This window comes from Eptatretus burgeri, chromosome 10 (genome assembly GCF_056783735.1).
Source record: "Eptatretus burgeri isolate ZD-2024b chromosome 10, Ebu_testis_v1, whole genome shotgun sequence".
Classification (NCBI taxonomy): Eukaryota; Metazoa; Chordata; class Myxini; order Myxiniformes; family Myxinidae; genus Eptatretus; species Eptatretus burgeri.
In genome coordinates, this window is record NC_140970.1 from 13338935 (window position 1) to 13363519 (window position 24585).

The window sequence follows — 24585 nt, forward strand, 5'->3', positions numbered from 1 at the left end:
GGCTTAGAGGTTCAAGAGACTGAACTTCTTCCAGCAGATGACCTTGGAAATAGACAGGTGGGTTTGTTTGGAAATCCTTCTGAAGCGATAGGGTGAGAATGAATTTTTTATAGGATGTAAGAAAATGTTGGAAATGGAGAAAGAGAAAGTATATCTATACAGCTGCCATATGCATAGCAGAGGGATGGTGTACTGTACCACACAATGTGAAATTGTCTGCAAAAAGGAAGAGACGGTTTTGCAGAGCATCAGAGAGGTCATTTATATAGATGAGGGATGAGACTGGGTCAAACCACTGCCTTAGGGAATTCCAGCCTACACTGAGAGAAGGGATGAGTGTTCCATTAACGGGCAGACATTGACTGTGTGAGTGGAGGATAACAATTTCAGCAATGAAGGAGGCCTTCAAGCAAAGCAAAATGCCAGATTGTATCGAATGTCCATGGATATGGTCTTAACCTTTTCTTTGAGATTGAGGGCCTCCAAATATTGCTGATCGAGGAGCAGAAGCATGTCCAGAGTTGAGTGACTCGGACGGAACCCAAGGTGATGGTCAGAGAACAGGTTGTTTGAAAAAGCTGTTTTTCCAAATATCCAAATAGATTGGCATCCATGGGGAGGAGGAGATTTCTCCTTCGGAAATGCACCGCTGAGTACGATGAGAAAGGCAGCCCCCTTGTTGTTGCGTCGCTGGTACCTGGGAAGTGACCGCACTTCCTCCAAGCTCACTGGCTGTTTGCCTAATGTAGCAGTCCTGTGTTGTCTTGTGTATTTGTCTGTATGTCCACATGTGTGAGATGAGTGTGTGGCAGCTCCACTTTGAGCTTTAGATGCTATTATAAATACAAATAAAAAAAAGACTTCCTATAAAACAACTCGTAATGTGTGGTTTAGTAGGTGCAGATAAAGTGCTGGACACTGGCTTTTAGGGAGAGGACCTGTTATAATTAGTCCGTCCTTATTCAATGTAGGTACATACTTTATAAAAAGCTGAACAGTCGTCGGTGCACTCCTCATAAGTTATTAATTATTAATGATGTGAAACATAAATAAGACTTCAGGACTGTAAAAAAACAAAAATTGTAAACCATAAATCAGTCATTTCAGTCCACTACAGGAGGATGGCCTTCCTCAACTCTCATTTCGGGTTTTCTTTTAGAACAATCGTGGGCCTAAAGTGAATGCCTACAGGAATGAAACCTAAATCAGTCAATAGAGAAAGGAACATGTTATTAACCACTGCACAACACAGCAAGCTCAGCAACACTATACACGTATTGTTCTGCATGATCGTGTTATGCACAGGAGTAAATGCAGCAATGTGTTGCTTATTAGTTCTTTCACTATCCTTCATCACTATCTGGAGGACAACGATGGTGCTCAACAAGCAAGCATTTGCTCATGTTTTGATGTTGATCATGATGACAGCAATTGTGGAGCCATGAAAATTTTGTGTTGAGTACTATTTTCTTCAGCATCCTTCCACTTCTTCCAGGCCCTTTAACCACCTATTTTTTTTTCCCAAACAGAAACACAGTGAGATATTTAAATTCTAAATCCAATTATTATGGTAAAGTAAAAATGAGGACGAGTTTGAAGCAATGACAGTGGAGCGAGCGCAGTTCATTTGTGTGGAGCTCATTTGTAACCAAAGCATTAACATGCTCTTTTGCTATCTCGACCAACCAAGCATGACCCCACTTCAGGCTCAGCACTCAGGTTTTAATATCTCTTTGAAAAAATGAGCCCTATGAGATGTCTTGCTCAACCACATTCCTAAAACGTTTCTGGCAATTCGGTTCGAAATGCATTCCAGCAACAATCTTCAAAGAATAGAATGAAATATTTATATCAGATTGGTATATGGCGCGGAAGATCAATCTGTTTTTGTACAACACTCATGGTAATCAAGAAAAAAGGCTTATGAATGAAAGATACAAACTAATTGGAATTTGTCCAAATTCATCTTCATGTATGGGCATTCAAAAGGTTATAGGAACGAGATATTTGCAAAAGTCCAAGCTATGCCAAATTAAGCTAAAATGAGGCTTGGATACACACACACACACACACACACACACACACACACACACACACACACACACACACACACACACACACACACACACACACACACACACACACACACACACACACACACACACACACACACACATATATAGAGAGTATCCCGGTGTATGCCCCGGTTAGAATAGGTGTACCATATCCCTGTGTGTCGTAAGAGGCGACCAGGGTTGGCATCAGGAAGGGCATCCGGCCATAAAAACATTGCCTCACAAAAAGCCAAACCCCTGCACAGCAGGGAAAAATGGCTGTAAAAACGGTCATTTTATATATATCTTCTTCTTCTTCTTCTTCTTTCAGCTGCTCCCGTTAGGGGTCGCCACAGCGGATCATCCGTATGATCCGCATAGTGATTTGGCACATGTTTTACGCCGGATGCCCTTCCTGACGCAACCCTGGTTGCCTCTTACGACACAGGGATATGGTACACCTATTTTAACCAGGGTATACACCGGCCCAGTACACTGGTACTCATTTCGCCGACCTCGGAAGGATGACAGGTTGAGTCAACCCCCTGGTGTATTAATTCAGTGGTTCAACGGAGCTTGAACTCAGGACCTTTTGGATCCCAAGCCGCTGCCCTAACCACTGCGCCAACACCAGGCATGGTCATTATATATATATATATATATATATATATATATATATATATATATATATATATATATATATAAATATATATATATATATATATATATATATATATATATATATATGAGGCGCCACGAGGAGTGATGTAAGGGACAAATTCCATTGAAATTTTTAAATTTTTGAAAAAACTGGCAATTTTGGAGTTAATGCCATATAACACTATTTTAACCCTTCCCCTATCATCCGAGCCTATCATCATCATCATATCATTAAAAAATGTCGCTTACATCATTCCTCCTCACCGGGCCTCATATATGCATATACATATACATACACATACATTGCTCTTCAAAGCACAGCAACATATATGTTGCTCTTCGGCAGTGTCATCGAAGTAACGGTGTAAGTTTCTGTTTGAGGAGAAGTTGATGAACGAGGTTGAGATTTTTTTTCCTGAGCATCTTTACTTCGTTTGCCCGTTCCTCAATCTGTCATGATATGCTCACGGGAACAGTTGGAAGGATTCCCAAGAATGAGTGAATTCCCCTAGAAATGCATTGTCAGGCCTGATACATCTCCCTCAGGCCTAGCCGTGTCTGGCAGGCCTAATATAACCATGGCTCGGCAATAACACAACATTGACACTCCCCAGGAATTTTAAAGCTTGGAATCTCGCCAGCGATTGCTGTATGTTGTTTCCAGCCTCCAGAAAATTGCGAACCTGAATGGATCTCTTTTTTGTGAATCCAGGCAGCGTCATCGAGGGCTTTGCATCGTGTATGTGCTTGGTGTGTTGCTTGCATCATATTTCAGTTGGTTTGACATGAAAGTGGTTGACATTGTGGCAGTGGTGAGCTGCATGAGTGTCCTGTGGAGTGAGGAGAGGAAAATCCTCAGGATGTGGGGATGGAGCTCGAAGGAGATGAGGCAGAGCTCGAGGAAGATGAGGTAAAGCACAAGGGAGACAACAAAGAGCTCGAGCGATATGACGAAGAGCTTGAGGGAGGTGACGAAGAGCTCAATGAAGACGACAATTGCACGAGGGAGATGAGGAGTGTATTTACATAAGTGTGAGTATGCTGGGGATCAAACTGAGTAGCAGGATGTCTATTTTGAAAAAAACGTGGTGGAGGAGTACAAGGGAGTCGAGGATTGCGTGAGGGCGTTGAGAAGGATTGTGTGAGGGAGTCAAAGAGGATTTTGCGAGGGAGTTGAGGAGGATTACACGATGTAATCAAGGAGAATTGCACGAGAGAATCGCGAAGGAGCACACTTGGGAGTCGAGGAAGAGTGCGTGAGGGACTCGAAGAGTATCGAGCAAGGGAGTTGAGGGAGCCGAGGAGGAGCAATGGAGCTGAGTAAGCATATTTGCGTGAGTGTGCTGAGGGTCGAACTGAGTGACGAGAGTTGATTTTTAAAAAAACATTTACTTTGTTTACTTTGAAAAATTTACTTTGAAAATAATTGACTATTAATGAGAACGGGGAGGAACAGGACAAAAGGAAGGGAAGGAAATGAGCGTTAGGAGGAGGAGGGGGGATTGATTTAAGGGGGAGTGAGGTCAGGTTAGTCCAGTGGGAGGCATAGAGCTATGACAGTTGATTTGTAATGAAAAACACCCCTGCACTTGCAGGGGTGTCTTCAGTTTCCAAGTTTCTTGAAGAGCACTCGCCATGTGGCTTAAGCACTCGAGTATGCACTCCATTCAAAACCGTTGAAAAGAAACGCCGAGCTTGGCAATCACAAACTAGCTGCTTGGTCATTGAACATGCCCCAGGTGTGCTCGACCGAGGACTCTTTTCTGGTTACGCGCTTGCTTCATAAGAAAAGTTAATTCCAGGTGATTTTCAACACTTTTCGCCTTTTGTTGAGTTATTTTTCACTTTTTAGCACCGCTGGGATAGTTTTGTTTCATCTTGGGACAGGTGCTTTGACACTTCTGATTTTAAAAACCACAATGTCCGGTAATGTACTGTCAGTCGTATGTGGTCGAACCACGATCGGTCGTGTGGGGGGTCCTCGTTATCTCGGAGCCCCATGCAATTGCATGGGATGCATGGCTCTAATGCCGCCTCTTAATGTTGGGTGTGCAGGAGACCAAATGGAAAGGGGACAGGGCAAGGAAGTTGAGAAGATGATACAAGCTGTTGCACGCAGGAGGGGAATGGAATGAGTAATGGCGTGTAGTGGGAATTATCGTATCAGAAGAAATCAGCAAGCAGGTGGTCAGAGTGGGAAAATGAGAGGGATGGATAGTTATGGCATGGTTTGTGATAAGAGGCAAATGGCGTGCATTATGTTGGTATATCGGCCACAAACGGGAAGGACTGAGACAGAAGAGCAGGAGTGCAGGGTCCTCTGGAGAGGATGTTGGGAATGGTTGAGCAGGAGGTGATGAAGTGCTTTGTGGGAGACTTCAACACAAGCGGGAGTAGCAGAACCGGGTGAAGAGGAATGCGTTGGCAAATTTGGTTGGGGAATGAGGAATAGAGAGGGTCAAGAGCTGGTGGAGCTTGTGGCAAGAAATGGCATGTCCATAGCTGGTTTATGCTTTCAGAAGTGGGATAGACACAAAATTACTGATAGGATTGGACAGCAGAGAATGGAAATGCATTTGTTAAGAGAAAGGAAGCGACAGTTGTGGAGGCTCAATGATTGTAAAGCAGTGGCGGGAGAGCATTTAACCACCCAGCACAAGCTGGTCGTGATTGTTGTATGCATGAAGAAAAGGAGGGAGGTTCAGAACAGGGGTCGGATGATGATTTGGTGGGTGGTAGTGCAGGGACAATGTCGCTGTAGAGTAACAGGAGAGGATGAGCAGCAGTTATGAGGAATTTAGCGAAGAATCCAAAAATTTAGATGAGCAGAAAAATTAAGTAAAGGCATTTTTGGGAATTGCAGAAGTTTTGTCTGGAAGGACATCAGGAAAGGGTACCTCGTTGAGGGACAGAAATCAGGTATGGTGGACGCAGGAAGTAGCAGAGACAGTCGGTGAAAAGAAGGAGGTATGAAAGAGGATAGAGAAGATCAAAGATAGAGGGGACAACCAAATGCAGTGTTGCTGCACCTCGATGGGCAGAAGAAGAAAGCAGCAAGGAGAGCTGTGGATAAGACAACAAAGATTGTGGAAGAGGAGGTGTATAACAGGTTGGAAGAGGATGCGATAACAATGCTAGGAAGAAGATGAACTGTACATTAGCTCCTGAGAGGGATGAGGATAGTCAGGACATGAATGGGGGAGGGGGGAGGGCAGTGATTAAGGATAGTGCCGGGAGGCTAGTGACAGAGAAGGGGACAGTGTTGAAGGTATGGAAAGGATATTTCAAGGAGCTGTTGAATATTGTTCTTTCTACCTGTCCAATGACGTAGATCGACAATAGTCTCCACCAGCAATATGAGTTATTCACACCATAAATCAAATTTGGCATCCAAAGCTAGCGTCACATTGAACATCCTTCATTGTTCCAAGACATTCCTTGGAAAATAAGAATTAATCAGGGCCTATAAGGCCTTTGTCGATAGCTCAGTGGACCATTACTCTCCCATTTTTGGCCAGTGTCCCAAATGCACATCAGCTGTCTCTCTTCGAAGATGAGGAATCCAAAGCTCTGAACATCCGTGGCATCTCACACAAAGAAGCAGAAGTGCAGTGCCTGCTGCCTCAAAATATTACACTTAACAGTGGTCTCTGGTTTTTACCACCTCTACTCTGGTTGTGCTCCCTCTGCTCTCTCATTCCTCCATCCTTCCCCCAGTCCCACCAGGGTAATTGCATGGAGTCTTCCTGCAATTACTCCTCAAGAAACTCAAATTTCAAGCTTACTGCTCACCTCAACACCTTATTTTCTCCCACATACCATGTGTGGAACTTCCCTCAATCTGTTTAATCTCACTCTTCACTCCAGGGCTTCAATTTCGCAGAGCATTGCTATCTCAGGTCATCATCAATCCCTATAACCATTTAAGCATCAACTTTCATGAAAATATAATAATTATCCATCCTCATGGAAAAAAATACATTTCAACTGAAACAGATATGCCTTCCCCTTTTTGGTGATATAATAGCTGATGGCGAGGCAACAAAAGTGCAAATGAAAACTATACTGTGATTGACCACAGTGAACACCAAGAAAGTTCATCATTTCATCAGGTACTTGTAAATGAGCAAGACAAATAATCTGAAATTGGAAAAGAAAGGTTGCAAATTGCTTGGGGGGAGAAAGCAGCCGAGATACAAACAGCTTGGATGAGTTTCCAAGGACACAAACTCATTAGATTAAGGAGAATGGGGAAGGGCTCAGAGTATTATCAGAGACTAATCTGATATATTGTTGCGAGATTATTATGTGTGACAGTGTTTACATGCGATTTATTTTAATCTATTCATTAAAATACAAGCTCATCAGCATTAGAAGCATTGATGACACCAAAAACAAATTTGTATAGAATGTCATTTGGAACAGTTTGTCCCAGAAAACTAGAATGAATTGCAAATGGCAAATGGCTGGAAGCCATGCATCGGCTGCACATTTTTCTTCTGTTTTAACATTTGAGGTTACTGTTTCCCAGAGAAGGCATTCGGTTCAATAATTGAAAAGCAACATGCAACCACTCGTAATGAACAGGCACTATGTTCTTTAATGAGTCATCATCTTTGAATCTTGATGGCAGTAATCAAATAGTTTGAATGTTTCCAAACTCTGCATCTTTGAAAAAGTTTACATTTTCCAACATTGTGACTGGAAGAGCAGCAGAGAGGCATTCACCCCCCCCCCACCCCTTGTAATACTTTTTACAAAACTAAACGAACACACTGGTAGATTGGCTTGTCAGGCAATGGCAATTTAGCTCAGGCTAATTTAGGATGGGTGATGCACACAACACCAATTAGCATTGTGGCTTGAAAATACCTCTAAAGCACAGCAGCAAAACTCATGGAATACAGTACACTCGTTGAGTGAAAACTCTCGATGATTGCTATTAAAACAACGATTGTTGTTGCAACTCAGCTTTTAATTGTTTGCCCAAGAACAGTTACAACCTATCCACCAGAACATCAATGGTAATGCCATAATCTGTGGGGGGGCATTAGCACGGACCAATCGGGTGGATAGGATGAAATTCTTTGAATATTCTCTCCCTGGATTGGAAAATTGTTATTTTGGGTAGTCCTTCAAATCCGAAGAAGGGTGTTCACAAGAAACATGTGGATTATCTGAAGAATTTGTTTCGAGTGCAGAAGTTACTGTGCAAACAGTAACCACACTTCAAAATAGCAAGCAATGTAACCTGGTGAGAAGGAACCTCCAAGACAACACTGACTCTGCTACTGGACTGAACGGCATCAGCACATATGTCATAAAAATCTGTTTGCTGTGATTGCACATCCTCTCCCTGCCTTTTTTAGTCCGACATTGCACTCGATCATCTTCCCTCTGCTTGGAAATCCACCAACATCAATGCACTGCATAAAAAATGTGGAAAAAAACTGATGCCCTTAACCACAGACTTAACAGCTAACTTCCAATCATCAGCAAGATCATGGAATTCACCATCGCAATTGATATAAAAGCCTTCCATTTTCTCCAACAACTCATATCGCATGCTTTTGATACAGTCTGGCATCCTGCCTTATTCTCCAAACTAAACTCCGCACATGACTTACTGCCTTCTTCTGTTCTCCCAGCCTAAATGTTCTGCATGGCCGGTGGCACTTGTCACTCCCAGTATCATGCAGCAATGGCTGTACAGGACTCATTACCGGCACTTTCACCACTCATGGTTTGAAGTCGCACATGATATGATATATAACTGAAAGGTTTTCAGTCACAAGTGCATGGAAGCTTGCAATGTTGCCCTGATGATGCCCTTATGAGGGCAAAACTGGTCGGTAACTGCATTTCCCATGTGCTTGTGACAGTATCTGAAATTACACTTTGGTAAGAATGTACGTTCGAACGTACGAAATTACATCCACCAGAAGAACGTACGCTGTGGTGTGTACATCACAACATTCACATATATATATATATATATATATATATATATATATATATATATATATATATATATATATATAATATAATATTATATATAATATAATATTATATATAATATAATATAATATTATATATATATATATATATATATATTATATTTGTATATATATATATATATATATATATATATATATATATATATATATATATATATATATATAATAATACCAAGCTTGCACACTAAAAACTCGGCTTGCCGTCACACGATCCCTATGAAATTGCTGTGGCACTTAGCGGACATGCCGACAATGTTTACGAAGTCTTGGCGTTCCATAGTACCACTTGCATTTTGCACAATGTGTATTTTTGTCATTCCCCGTGTACGGTCTGTCGTCTGCTACCAGCTATGTTGTACTGCTATCCCGCGCATGTGCAGGGGTATCACGTGTATATATATATATATATATATATATATATATATATATATATATATATATATATATATATATATATATATATATATATATATATATATATATATTGTGAGAAGAACCCAGAAGTAATTCGATGATTCACAACTGCATAAATATATTGACTATGGTACCTTCTAAAAGAACAAATGGAGAAGAAAAAAAAATGACTCTGATTATGCCATTGTTACTTGGCCTTCGACATTCCAGTCATATATGGTATGTTTCAAGGAGCACTGAAGTGTTGTGCAGTGCTGCTTTCATATTTCTTTTGTAATGCATTGCACCCACTAAATAATGAATCATCAGAGGCCATCTTCATATTGCAAAAGCAAAAATTGTGCAAATAATTTCCTGTCCCAAGACACCCTCTCCTAATACTTTCCGTAATACATCAGGTACTCGATCCAATCCTCTTCCAATTTCCATTCCCTTAATCTCCACCGACACTCCACAACTTATTTAACTTCAATTTTTTTCTCCACCTTCTTCCTTTTCCATAATTGGCCTTTTCTCATTGTACCCCCAAGTGACTCACACCATATCACCCCCCCCCCCCACTCGAAGTAGGTAATAATAAATATGCATGTAGCATGACCCCGTTATTCCCATTTGTGGAAGGCTATGTGCAATTGTACTACTCCTAAAGCTTTCTCCTCCTTTTGGAATGATGTCCATTTCCTTCTCCCTTTAATTGCTTTTTAAGGTCAGTGCTGGTTATTTGAGGCACTAAATGTACATTCCATGTTGCCTTCAGAAGATGTTACTGGACATCTTCTTTTCACTGTCGCAATTCCTGTGGGGACGGTTTGCCAGTGATAGGACTTCGTACGACATTTCACATAATCAAAGTAGCATTCAATTCAAGTTCATAGAAACATTAAAATCAAATCGGAAATGAAGGCCCTAATAAATTGGCCATAAGAGTTGATTGTCGTTTCCTTACATTTTGGTAAATAAATTTGAAGATCGGACTCAAGAACTTGTGATTGAAACTTAACATCTTCACGTTTCTCAAACTTTCCTTACTGAGTTATTGCTGCTTCACTGGTCAGCTAATATAAAGACAGGCTTACCCAAAACAATAAAATAATTGTTTGAGACAAAATCTGACTCATCTCTTCTGCCACAGATCTCCTATGGTAGGACACAACACAAGCTGATTCAGTTACCAGGACATGCTGAGTGAAATGCAGGATTGAAAAAAAGATGGGAAGCTCAGCATGGTTTGCTGGTTCCAGAATTGAAGTAAATAGTAACTTTTGCTGCATGTTCAAAATAGGCTCTTGCGGTCTGTAATCTTTCACGGTGCTTTGTCTGAAGAACATTTTCCAACTCGGCTTGATAATTGAATTCAACACATTCCAACAAAGTCCAGGTTTGGCCTCTTGAAAATTGAAAAATATAACAACAATAACCATATGCTGTCCTTTGATGTTTCCTAAAGTCTTTCAAGCAATCTAAAAGTCATTGTTGTTTAAGTCTTGCATTTCAAGTTGTTGAATTTTTTTGAAATGTCATGAGAGTACTCTCTTTCTCACTCTCTGTGGAAAATTTATTTGTTCCTTATGCACGGCTACATCTTTTAAGTTCCCAACTCTAAACTCAGGGTGCAAACACAACTTTGTGTGGGGGGTAGCATCGGCTTTGTGGCCTGGCCTCGTGCGGGGGGGGGGGGGGGGGGAGGGGGTAAATTCTCTAGGTCAATGTTTACCGTGTAGTGCCACCTGGTGTTGGTGGCAGAGGCTAGAACAGTGTCCAAATATCCTTTGACTACAAAGTGTTAATTTTTCATGCTTCTCTTCCTGAGCAATCCACTCAATTGTTTTTCCTGTTAGGAATACATTTCCCTTTAAATAAATCTTGAAAATCAATGGGATTTTGAAGTTCCATTTTAACGATGTTTTGCAGGAATGCATCTCTGGCATTTTGAATGGCAATGGCCATTAGGATGAAAGGGGGATGGGGGAAGGATGGGGGGAGTGGGACGTGAGGACGGGGATAGAGGGGGGTGGGGGTAATGGTTAAGGCACTTTATGTACGGCTAAGTTTGTCTTCCTTTCCTTCAACTTCTTGCCCCCCCAAAAAGACTTGGATGATGAGATTAACAAGTTTAATATCATCATCCAGCATTGCTGTGAAAATGCTACAACAGCTACTTTTGCCATGGCAATGAGTCAAAACTTGGCAAAAAAATAATCAAACATGTTCTTCCTTAAAATGCCTTTGTGTGAGGTGAGGCTGAGTGGTACTGAGCGGCTGCTCTGCTCTGACGCCAACACTCTTCGACTGCCCACTATCTCCACTCTCCAATCACCTCCACCTTTCTGACATCCTTCTTCAGACAATCATCCTATATCAACCATGGTCTATCCCTTTTTCTCCTGCATTGCTCTTTCAACACATCTGCTGTCTTTAGAGATATATTTTCCTCCATCCGCACAAGTTGCCCTACCGGCTACAAGTGGCTCTTTATCAATCCACCCATCAAGGTCATCTGCACGACGATCTCCCGCAAATCCTCCGTGTATCCACCGCCTTCACTCCTACAATCCTCCTGACCCATCTGTTCTCAGACGTGCAGCTTCTGTTGTTGCTATTTGGAGTGAAATAAAAATGTTTTTGAAACCACTACAATTTAAATTCCAAATGCTTGTTGTTCATGGTGATATAATGAGGGTTCACCAATTACAACCGTCATGACAACATGTGAAAAAAATACAATTTTTTATTTTTGTATAAATAGTCTAGGCCAGTAGAAGGTCAGAACGTAACAAGCAAAAACAGGACACAAAACGCACAAAAAAGGACACAAAAGGAACAGTTTAAATCACACAAAAGGAACAGTAGAGAGAGGAGGGAAACGCCAACAGCAAAGTAGAAGGCCAAGGTCGAGGGAGAATTGGACAAACAATGGCTTTGTATTCAAGACATAAACAACAATGACTTTTAGATTGCTTGAAAGACATTAGAACACAGTCTCATTCATAACAGAGTATAAAAGTTATTGTTGGAGACCGTGGACCAATCGGGAACACTGGAAAACATTCCAACCGAGAACAAGTGTTGATGAGACCTGCTCAAACACCAAACTTTGAGATTGGTGTTTAAAATTTATCTTTTTTTTTTTAAACACACACAACTGTAAATTATAACTTTGCACTCACTCACTCTTTTGGGTTACAAGGTAAACAATAAATGGCTTGCTGTTATAATTTTACACCATATTCACTCTGCTTTTAAGTGAATACCTGAAAGTAGATGAAAGTGCCACCAAGCATAATGCTAATGTGTTTTCCCCAAATGGGTGGCCATCCAACATGACCATGCCAGTGGAAAAGACAGCAATGTTTTCTGTGGGTTTCGCAAGTGAATGAGCTAAGCCATCACCAGTAAAAGCAATGAATCTTAAATATAATCACAGCTACTCTTGCCATGGTGATGAGTCAAAAATAGGCAAAAATCATTATTCATTTCAAAACAAAAACGTCTGAAAGCTCCTATTATTTAAAGAACAAAAATCACAAGAACAAAAATCACAAGAACAAAAATCACAAGAACAAAAGGATATATCAGCACGGTATGTCTGTACTATATTCACGGAAATCCAATATTCCTGAGCCAGGGAGTCTGGATTCAAGACTTAAAGCAGGTTTCTCTATTGACATTGTATTTTTGCTGGCAAGATTGAAAAGATATGGGATCATGAAAATACTGATGAAAGACAGAAATGCACAAGGGAATGTGTGACCACCTTTCTCTTTGTATCAGCGCAATGTTCAACTTCATATCCAAAGGTATAGAAAGCAAATGATGGGGGAAATGGCTGTGTGCAGAAAATACCACATTGATAGCAAATGCCAGTCACTCACGAGTTTGAAATTCCAGCAAATTGTGACCATCGTCATGACCCTTACGATTATTGTTGTATAACAAATGGTTTAACATCAGGTGAGAAAGAAATTATATTTTCCACTGCTCAACCAATAAACTCATTTGTCGATCTCCAGACAGTGCCGATGCATCCAACAGGTGTCACTTTGCACCTCATTCACTTAATCAGTGAATCGATGATGTATTAGCTTGACCATTGACTTTACCCTCGAGTTGAGTGAATGCCACTGCCCAACCCCCATCCACTTCCTCTTCGTTATTGACAGACTAAACAGTGACAGCATAGGTTCTAACTCACACTAAATTTCCTACCTCAAAAAACGAGACTGCTGAACTTGAATGGCATCTCCATTGGCAGCGCTGACTCCAGAATCCACACTCATCACTCCTACAACACAAGAAGCACAGGTATTATAAAAACACTTTTCATGTGCAGAAAAAGTGCATGAGACTGCTGATACATAATGTCCTTCGCTTTACACAATCAGGTAAAACACACCTCCTTCGGTTGTTTGCTTCAAACACAAACTAAAACAGCAAAGCCCAGAGAGAACCAAATCCTCATTACCTCCACCACCAAAGGTGGAAGCAGGTTATATTTTCACCCGTCTGTCTGTGTGCTTGCCTGATTGGTTCTGTGCAGGGCATCTCAAAACGTTGTGTATGGATTCAGATGAAATTTTGTGAACATCAAGGGTGTGTGACAAGGACAAATCAATTTGATTTTGGTGAAGATCCGGACACTGATCCGATTACGAGAATTTTTTTAAGTGATTCTTCACCATTGAGAGATAGGGCCAAAATTATATATAGCACGATATCTCAAAGAGTTGTGGACGAATCCGGACGTAACTTGGTGGACACATTGAGTGTGTGACAAGGAAGAATTGGTTCAATGTCGGTGAAGATCCTAATCCAGATCAAGATCCGATAATTTTTTTTAATTACTCTTCACCGTTGAGAGATAGGGCCAAAAACGATAAGTCGTATGATACTTCAAAAGTTTATTGAGCCCAATATGTTCTACTGGATCAGGTATTGTGTAGCAGAGGTATGTGCTCCACCGAGTGCCCTTCTAGTTTCAATTATTTTCATCGGAAATAAAAACACGACACAGATATTTATTTTTCTTCATTGCTCTTTGCACATCATTTACGAAAACAATTGTGAGTATTAATGCATTCATCAAAAACATCCATATTAACTTGTGAAATAACAAAGTGACCAAGATAAATTGGTAACAATAGGGAATTATATTGCGATTCATTCCCTGGGTGATCATCTCTCAATGCTCACCAGGTTTGCCATATTGATCATGCAATATTTACTCGCTTTGCAGCTACTGAAATTTTAATGGGGTGTAAACTTAATTTAGCAAATAGCACATTCACCAGGGATTTTTGGAGACGACATTAGAGGCATGCGCAAGCTTCCATTGCAAACCGCTCGCAATGGCAATTAGAAAATGGGTACAGAGAGGTTAGCAAGCTGATCACGTGTGCAAGCAGAGTAAAATTCTGAAGCATTTGATGGTCTCGAGATGACAAATTTGGATGTGCTCGAGATGCTTCGATGAAACCTTAAGCAAGATAGCGTCACTGCTCTTACAATTACTACATACTTTTCAATCCAACCCTTTGTAGTGAATTGCCGCAAAAAAGTAGATGCTTGGCAAGTCCTGCTACCTTGTTTGTCAAATAATGATGGTTGGACTCTCCCAATTAACAGATTATAGGAAGCTCAGGCTGCCAGGAGTAAGATGAACTTCGCTTCAAGAAAGCAAAGCAAGGAAAAAAAAAACAAAGTTGAGGTCCAAGCAGGCAAGCAAAAGGCAACTAATTCCCAAAATTTTACATTATTGTCATGCATCCAGTTTTTACTGGATTCTGCCCAACTCCAGTGGAACTCAGATAATATGCTAATTTCATAATCACGATAACAACCATTTGCGGTTTTTATTTTGACGAACATGGCTATGTTCGATGCATGAAATGGGAAATATATATATATATATATATATATATATATATATATATATATATATATATATTTCCATAAAACATATATATACATATATATATATATATATATATATATATATATATATATATATATATATTTCCATAAAACATATATATACATATATATATATATATATATATATATTATAAATATATAGTGCACACAAAGGCATACTCTGGTTTTCTCCCATTCTCTTATTCTAGGTCAGGTCAAAGAAGCTCAGCTGCATGAGTGAACGCTCCATTCTCTGGATAATTGGTAATGGTTTATCCATCTGCAGTCCCAGTATTCTTACTTTCCAATTGAAATAACTTTTGCCCAAATGATTGGCCATAATTACTCTAATGCGAAAACAACTTGGAGAGAACAATCTAGCTGCTGGCTTCTAATTTTCTAAGGAACTTTTCAAACAAAAATAATTTAAAATAATAAAAACAAAGCAAATGGGTGAATACTCATCTTGAATACTTTATTACCTGTTCATGATTGATTGGAACATTGTGTTTACATGTTAATTTGTCATTTGGAGGCTCATACAAGAGCCTTATATAAATTGGTCTGGTGTTGATGTGGCGCAGGCAGGCACGATGGGCCGAATGGTCTCATTCTGCATCTAAAATCCTGATGTATCCTTGCGTGTATCAAGCCAAAGCTTCAAGTCATTTTCAGAACATAAAATAGTCATATAAGAAGTGATGGTGAATAATCCCATGCTTGACCAACAGGGTAATACGAGCCGATGAAAAGGCAAGACAAACGGACAACATTGAAAACCAACTGACATGAACCGAGATGGGAATATAGGTGTGCAAGAATGACAAATTTAAGAAATGCTAACAATTCTATTTAGAGTCTCCTTGCAGCTGCACAAACAAATGAGATATTGAAGGTTGAGATATTTAATGCATTAAGAGAAGAGTCCTCCTAGGCTACTCCATACATGCACAATAATTACCTTCTTCAATTTAACAATTACCTTTTTTCAATTGTTGTTGAACTCTAAAAATACCATCTTGAACCTACACGTCTGCTTGGGACACTAACCTTTCTAAATTACAAGTTGATTCGTTGGGAAGGATAGTGAAATGTTTGTCAGTGGATAACAAGTAATGTGATATGTGATCCAAATTAATTCAATTATCGATGCTATTGCTTGATAGGTGAGATGGGAGCTGGTTGAAGTGTGAGCCATCCATTCGGGTTGTGCTTGCACATTGGGCTTGAGTTTTCAATGTTGGATGCATTTATTAAATGGAAAGTAGGAGGAGAAAAGGCACAAAACAGTCTATATTCAGCAAACATATTTGTGGACAGAATGCTACCCAAAGCAGTATGAGCAAGAATAGCTGAAATTACAATGTGTCAATGTCACTGAGCTTGCATTATGGAGACATAAATCATATTACATAACATGGAGTACCTTTACTCAATGAACAATGCTACTGCAACTGCTATTTTACAACTTATTCTATTGCACGAACCAAATGACCAGACATTGTCTCTCGATCTCACAGGACACATCATGGTAGAGGATTGTATAAAATATTAAAGTATATTTTAGAGTACACGTAGATGAGAGTACTTGTAGATAGCCAGCTTAAGATTAAGTTTTGAAGACATGTGACCGGCAGACGGGTAGTGTGTAGTGTGACTGATGCACCTCTGTTCTCACATGTCTTAACCAAACAAGTGTATTAACCTCATTTATTTACTCCATTCCAGGATTCATTTAACTGAATTAGTCACCATTTGAGAGATTGCTGAAATACGAAGAGGACATCTAGATGGGAATAATTAATAATTTAATAATACACAAAGCAGACGGCATGAAACGCGGAAGACAAAGACAAAATTAATAAACATAAAAATTAATATAACAAAAGAAACGAAACTAATCCCTGGCTAAGGATGCGAACACATACACAAACAAAAACACACACACACACACACAATAATTTAAAAGCTGGCACATCATCGCAGAATGATACAGTATGCTGGAGGTGGTGGCAAAGGTCACAATGGAGCAGTTTTTGAGTGTCGTGCACCTCTGTCAAGTTGCCACAAGAGAAAGCCAGAGAGGAAAAGAAATAAGCGGGAGAGGTCACATCACCCCTTCCCCTCCGCCTTTAGTGACGAGTGATTCTTTACTTTCCCAAAAAGTGTTGTCTTTGGCACCCAGTCAGCACCCACCAATGAAGTGTGATGCTCACATGTACAGTATGTATGGACCCGGCCAATCAGCACCGATTCTCTACCAATCAGCTATGTGGCTGCCAAGCAGCGTGGTCAAATGGCACATTGTCTTGCTCGCCACCACTCAATCAGTGATGGCCAAGTTCAAAGGTTATTAAAGTCGTCCAACCATTGCCGATTAAGAAGGAGAAGCATGACAATGATTGAGAGACTAGGAGAGAATCCAAATTGATGGTCAGAAATCAGGCTGTTTGTCAAGAGCAAAAATGAGCATCAGCAGCAATGATAGATTCCATGAATTTGCTTATATAATTTGAAATAAGTTTACTTGTCTTCAGCAGAGAAGATTTTTTTTTGTATACATCGTCGAGGCTCATGGAAGAGCTAGTACTCGTATGCTGAATGGATCAGGACACAACAAGACAAAAGGAACAGATGAGAGAATGAGGAAACACCAACAGCAGAGTTGAAGGCCAAGATAGAGGGAGGTGGACAAACAATAGTGGGTGTGGGGAGGAATGGGGGGCAGGAGAGGATGCATGGGCTGGACAAGATGAGTACAGAAGGAAACTCTCAGGGGGGAAAACTGGAAATTTGGAAGGACGGCTTGCAGTGAGGTGAGGGGAGTGGGAGGGGGATGGGGGAACAAGGGCAGAAAAGATTATGGTTTTGGATTGGGGCAAACCCAAGATGGTGGTGATCAGCTGTCTTGAAGAGTTGGAGGGAAGAATGAGATTGAAGAGGATGTGGCAGTTGGCTCCACAGGTGGGAAAAAAAAGGAATGAATGAGTGGAGGTGAACAGTGAGAATGGAATTAATTAGTTTCAACAGAAGGAGGTTGACGGTGGACCGCATCTGCCTTGCAGAAACTTGGAGGAAGGTGGGAGGAGGGGTAAAGTACGGAAAGAGCAGAGGGTGCAAGACCAGAAAGGAGGCAGTAGAAGACAGAGACGACCGACATGTCTGCAATGCTGAAGTGATAGGCTCACAGACTCAGCTTCATCGCGGGAGATTCCAATAATCTTGAAAGCCTTGGTTTTGAAGGTCAAGGTAAGTAAGGTATGAGGCGGGGGAGCCAGCCCAGAGAGGAGATCAGTGCTCATCAAGCTGCGGATGAAAGCCTTTTGGACCCTTCTTGTGAATGGGAGCAATGGTTCTCGAGTTCTAGAAAGACAGGAAGTGTCTAAAGGTGAAGGACAGGATTCAATCCAATTGGGCCAAGAGGAGGGATAGGATAACTACAAATAGGATGGCATTAAACCATTGCATGAGATGGAATAGGCTTTTGTGAAACTATCACCAGGCAGAATCAATATCAGGTGAAAGGCCAGATTACAATCCCTGCCAGTTATCAGTTATAATAGCTTCATCTCGAGTGCCAGCGAGATATACGAGTGTTTCAAAAAGATTGATACAACTTTGACTTCCTGCCATTTCATTGTTATTTTTTTTGACCTATCCTACCATTTTCCTTTTCAGGGTTTGGTGGTGTTTTCGTGGTATTTGTTCCCTGAGATTTCTAGCTCCGTCACTCAACTATGCCATTGACAGTGAAGCAGAAGACAAAAGTGGTGGCTCTGAGGTATGAGATGAAATCATATGCAGACACCCACCGGAGGTTCTGCTGGGAATACATCAGAACACGTGATGGACCCACAAATTGTGCCATTCAATGTATTGTGAAACATTTTGAGCACAAGGGTACAGTGCATAACCAGAGCAAGGGCAACAGTGGCAGGCCAGCATCAGCAACCGAGAACCAAGCCAACGTCGATGCCGTGTGGGATTCTGCAGTGGACAGTCCCAAGAAGTCCGGCAGCCAGCGTTCCCAGGAGCTCGGCATCAAACCAACATCAGCCTGGTGTATCCTCATGAAGGAACTGATGCTTTTCCCATACATCATCTCTATTAGGCATAAACTGAGTCATGATGGCATGAGAATGAGACTTGATATGTGCAATTGGCTCAGTGACAGGATGGAGTGGTGCCCAAACTGGATCAACCTGATGTGGTTCAGTGATGAAGCCCATTGATACTTTAATGATGCAAACAACAACCACAACAACATTTTCTGGGTGGAAGAACCACCTGAGATCACTGAGAGGTACTTGAAAGGGCCTCAGGTCACATGCTTCTGCGCCTTCAATGCCAGATGGGGAATGCGAGGACCTTACTGGTTTGAGAATGACAACAGCAGGATGGTGACGATTAACGGTGAGCGCTACCGGGCCGTGCTCCAGAAGTTCATAATGATCTCACCCAAAAGGTGACCCCAAACCAGCTCAGCAAGATCTGGTTTATGCAGGAAGGTGCACCCCTGCATACAGCTGGTGACACCATGACTTTCCTGTGGCAGCTCTTCAGAAACCGCCTCGTTGCCCTGGGTACCGCTCATGACTGCGCACCCCATAGCCCAGGCTTGAACACTATGGACTACTGGTTCTGAGGGGCTGCCAATGGCTCTGTCAATACAAAATGCCCTGCCACACTGGATGATCTAAAGCAGAAGGTGTCAGACTAACTCCAGGCAGTGCCACATAAGACCAACAGGAAAGTTGAACAGAACTTTGGAGTCAGGATCAATGCCTGTCTGAACCGCGGAGGGGCACACATCGAGAACGTCATTTACAAGGATTTTGTGTAAATGCCAATTTCAGACCTTGGGCTCTCACTAACTCTTGCGGTTACTTACTGCAATAGCAATCAGTGATAGAAAATACCATGCCATACGCTTTCAAGAAATGTTTGTTTCATGTTGCTGAACCTGTTTCATGTTTTCTGTTTCTTTGTACATGAGCATTTAAAGTTGCATCACTCTTTTTGAAACACCCTGTATATGCTTTGTTAATAAGATAGTCAGAGGAGCCAAGAGGGGCAATGGAGGAACAGGAGAGGTTGGATGGAAAGTTTGTCATTAGCAGGTCCAGAAGAGAAGACATGCCATTATCAGATGTCTGTGGTTGGAGAGCTCATAGATCAGGTCAGACTCAACAGAATTGCAGAAAACTGAGCTGCAATGCAAAGGCAAGATGTTGCAAAGCTGAGACACAGCCAAATCACATGATATAGTGGGAGTTGAAATTGCCACAGATGAGGAACAAAGAGTGTCGATGAATAGTTACAAGTTCATCCATGTTGGAAGAAAGCTATATCGAGAGTAATCATCATTTGGTGCATGGTGCACAACACAGGCAAACATTTTTAGTGGTTGCAGAGAAAAATGTGCAGAGAGAGGAACTCGAGTGGGCGAGGATGAGTGAGGATGGACAATGAATTGTGAGGAATAGAGTTCTAGATATGGACAGCAAAACCACCTCTGTGATGGGGGAAGGTACAGTCAAAATAGAAGGCAGAATAGCCAATGAGAGACAGAGAGGAATCGGAGGCATACTGTGGGAGGAATGCTTTCATTTGGAATATAATGTACAGAGCTGTCACAATAATCTGAATGGGAACATTAGTCATAGTCTAATGGAGACATCAAATATATAATGGACCTTGTGATGCAGTAAATATACTGTAATCATCATTTTTCAGTAATTTTCCAACACCAATTGAAGATATACACCCCCAAACTTGATTTGAACCACTGAGCTATGCTTAATTGTTGGCTTCAAGCAAGGTGGATGAGGAGGTTTGAATAAATGCGATCATGAAGGTCACCAGACTACTACTACTACTACTACTACTACTACTACTACTACGCCGACTACCACCACTACTACTACGTCGACTCAGACCTAAAGGGCCGGCATCGGGCACGATGACGGACTCTCCACTCCTCCCTCTACCTCATCAGTGTGTTCAGTTCATCTACATTAGCCATGCCACTGTCTTCTAGGAACGTGATGACCATAGTCTTGGGAGGGCACCCAGGGTTCATCCTCCCGTACTTGGGCCCCCATGTGATGACTGGGCTGGCAGGTAACTCGGGGTGGCGTAAACAGTGCCCCGCTAGTTGCAGTCTTGAAGGAACTGGATAACGTCACCAGAAGTGAGCCACAACTTGAAGGAACTGGATAACTGGTTATAATAATTTTTACTTGCCATATGTGTGTGAACCAGCGACTTTTAGCCTTTACACCACTCATGCGTAAGTACATCAAATTTTCTCCAAATTTCCCTCAGGTGAGTAAACAATGCTCGCGACAGTGAGGAATGGGGTTATGCATCGGATAAAGGTTACAAATGGACCGTAAGGGTGTCATGGGAAATGTCACACTTCACACTTGAAGCCCTGGCTGGGATAAATTACATATGATGCCCCAATTTACAAGTTATAAACAAAACAATCCATATGCAGTTCACATGTGATCTGATGGCTAGAAAAATTCGACAGGCAATTATGTGATACATCAATCATGTTTAAAGACTCATTTAAGCACCTTTTATATATTAGCTAAAGATCATTGTGGCCTAGCTCGAGGCCTAGCATGTCGAGAAGGTTTGGACCCGTTCGTCTCTGGGGGATGTGATAAGCATAGAATGCCTCAAGAACATCGAGATGCCTCCTAATTTCTTTCAGTTTTGTGTAAAACAACAATAGTAACTATTTAAAAAGGTAATTTTACATTGGACAGCATTGACTAAAAAGTGTAGTTTGTGGTTATAACAATTTTTACCTCCGCTAGATGTGCACCACAAAATTCCACGATAACATATTTATGTACCTTAACACGGACTTTGTCCAAGGTGGAAAACCACCTTGGGGGGCGGGGGGGAGGGGGGTGGCAAATGAAGTCACCACAATCTCCATTGTGTGACCCCTACTCCCCCTGGCAAGCTTGGTTGAGAATGGATAAGTAACAACCGAATGTATTGATCTCAGTCAGAGAAACAGACAGACAGACACCAAAATGCGTATTTTAGAATGCCGTTTCTCTATCACTTCCCAAGCCCTTCCACTCTCAGTCTGCTCAGCACCAGTGCAAGCTGATACAAACATTTTGAAAACCCTCAATGATACTGTTTCAGCAAACACACCTTCTACCAAGCAATTAAGCATTCCCAGGTGATAGCGATGCCTCCAGAAAGCAAGAGGAAGATCATCCAAATTCAATCAATTCGGGATAATTTGCCTGAAGACATACTCTCCCAATGTACAAGACAGAACTAAATATCTAATTTAACCCATATCAAGCCTTTTGAACACTTGCATTGATTTTGATATTCCGTGATTGGAATAACATCCCTGTGTCTGAGGATACTTTTTTTATTTTTTTAGGTTTTTTTTTGGTATACATTGTCAAGGCTCGTATTAGAGCAAACACAGAGAACATATAACAAAGGGAGCAGGAGACAAGAGGGGTGGGAGAGGGAAGCACAAAACATTCGGGAGCAGAGACATTCAGAGATCTGTGGAAAGGAGAGGGATTGGGTGGGGGTACAGAGGGTAAACAAGATGGACACTACATGAACTTTCAGGAATGAAAGCAAGGAATTTGAAGGAGGTGAGTATGGGGTAGATTAATGGAGGTAGAAAAGATCGAGGTTTTGAATGGGGGAAGATAAGAGATGGTGCTGTTTTTAAGACCTGTCTGGAGGAGTGGGATTGAAGAGAGTGTGGGAGTTTGTTCCAGAGGCGGGAAAAAAGAGGAATGAAAGATTGAAGGTGAGTTTGGTCTCAAACATTTCCCTAACCAACAAAAATAAGACAAAAAGTAATACGACAATACACAGCCGTTGCTTGATGCCAGCCGAACGATACGCGTTGAAAAACAAGCAAAAATATTACATCTTCAAACAACAAGGCAGATTGGTCTCCTCTCTCTATTCTACTCAAATTGTTTTATTTGGGATACATCAGAAAACCGAACAAAGATTTAAATACCATATGCTATGTCAATGTGTCAATTGTCTAACTAATGTCCCTCTTAATCATATACGAGGTGTGTTCAAAAAGTATCCAACCTTAATTTTTCGTGCGTAAACAAATGAAGCGAGGGAGGCGTGGTTTGGTGCACGTATGTAGGCGATCCTAATCCGTATGCATGAATATTTTCCTGCCTGCAGAAACTGTCAGTCACCGACAGACCGCCAATGAGTGAGGAAGTGTAAGTGAGAACCGTCGGATTTTCGTTTTTGACAAAATGACGGATCACTGTGGTCTCATCGCCAGTGATAATTGTGTTGAAGAAGTTGGGATCACTGTTCACAGTCCCCAGCATGTCCTGTACGATCTCCAAACGGAGTTGCTTCTGCTCGATCGTTAGCAGCTTTGGCACGAACTTCGCTGAGATTCTCCTTTAGCCCAAATCCTCAGTCACAATGGAATGAACGGATCCAATGCTGACGCCCACCTCATCTCCAAGTTCTCTGATCGTGATTCGACGATCCTGCATCAGCAGGGTCCTCAATTGGTCAATGACGATCTCATTTCGGGATGTTGAGGGCCTACCAGAGCGTGCTTCACTTTCCACTGATGTGCGACCATCTTTGAAGCGGTTGTACCACTCTTTTATCTGTGTGGTGCCCATTGCTTCGTTCCCGAAGGCCTGTTGAATCTTGCGGATCGTTTCCACTTGGGAATCGCCAAGCTTTACACAAAATTTGATGCAGTAGCGTTGTTCAAGTTTTTCCCTCATTTTGTCAAAAACGAAAATCCGATGGCGCTCACTTACACTTCCTCACTCATCCGCGGCTTGTCGGCGATTGACAGCTTCTGCAGGCGGGAAAATATTCACGCATACGAATTAGGATCGCCTACATACGTGCACCAAACCACGCCTCCCTCGCTTCATTTGTTTACGCAAGAAAAATTAAGGTTGGATACTTTTTGAAAACTCCTCGTAAATATTCCTTGCCCTTGCTATGCATGAGCCTGATATTTGTTTCCTGTCGGAAATTGAGCGAACATGACCAGCATTGTTGTTCAGTTGTTTTTGTTTCTCTGCCATTGCTCTGTATGAAAACACCAAAACATTTCAAACCATAAATGGCTCATCACATTGTCTCAATCTTCCTGATAACAATTAAATTAGCCTTCTTCCATGAGGTGCAATTGGCCATAAGCATGGTTTTAAACTCTTTTATCAGGTCTTCGATTCCCTGTACATAAAGAAAGAAAAATAGCTCGATGAAATAAGTGTAAACTTGCAGTGAACATCTGTTCAAAAGAGCATTGAAGGTACTTTCACACCACTTGAATCGCGTGAGAGTTAAAAAATATATAGATAAATGAAAGAATAAAATCAGTGCAATGATAATATTTCTTCATTTTTGACTAATTCATCACAAAGGTTAGATACGTAAAAACAATTAAAAAAATTGTGTTTGGGCAGAGCCAAGGTGCATGAAAAAGAATAAGTCCCAAATTTCTCACGTGTGTCAGA

The 24585-nt window shown here is 41.3% G+C and overlaps 1 protein-coding gene across 1 annotated transcript in view; it reads right to left on the reverse strand.

Moving 5' to 3' along the window:
- The window catches only part of LOC147017956 (uncharacterized), a 666861-nt gene that overhangs the window by 531228 nt on the left and 111048 nt on the right, over positions 1 to 24585 (reverse strand). The window contains exon 6 of the mRNA XM_085899928.1: positions 13352 to 13490. Coding sequence (XP_085756054.1) covers positions 13352 to 13490 — 139 coding nt within the window. The remainder of the gene's footprint in view (positions 1 to 13351; positions 13491 to 24585) is intronic.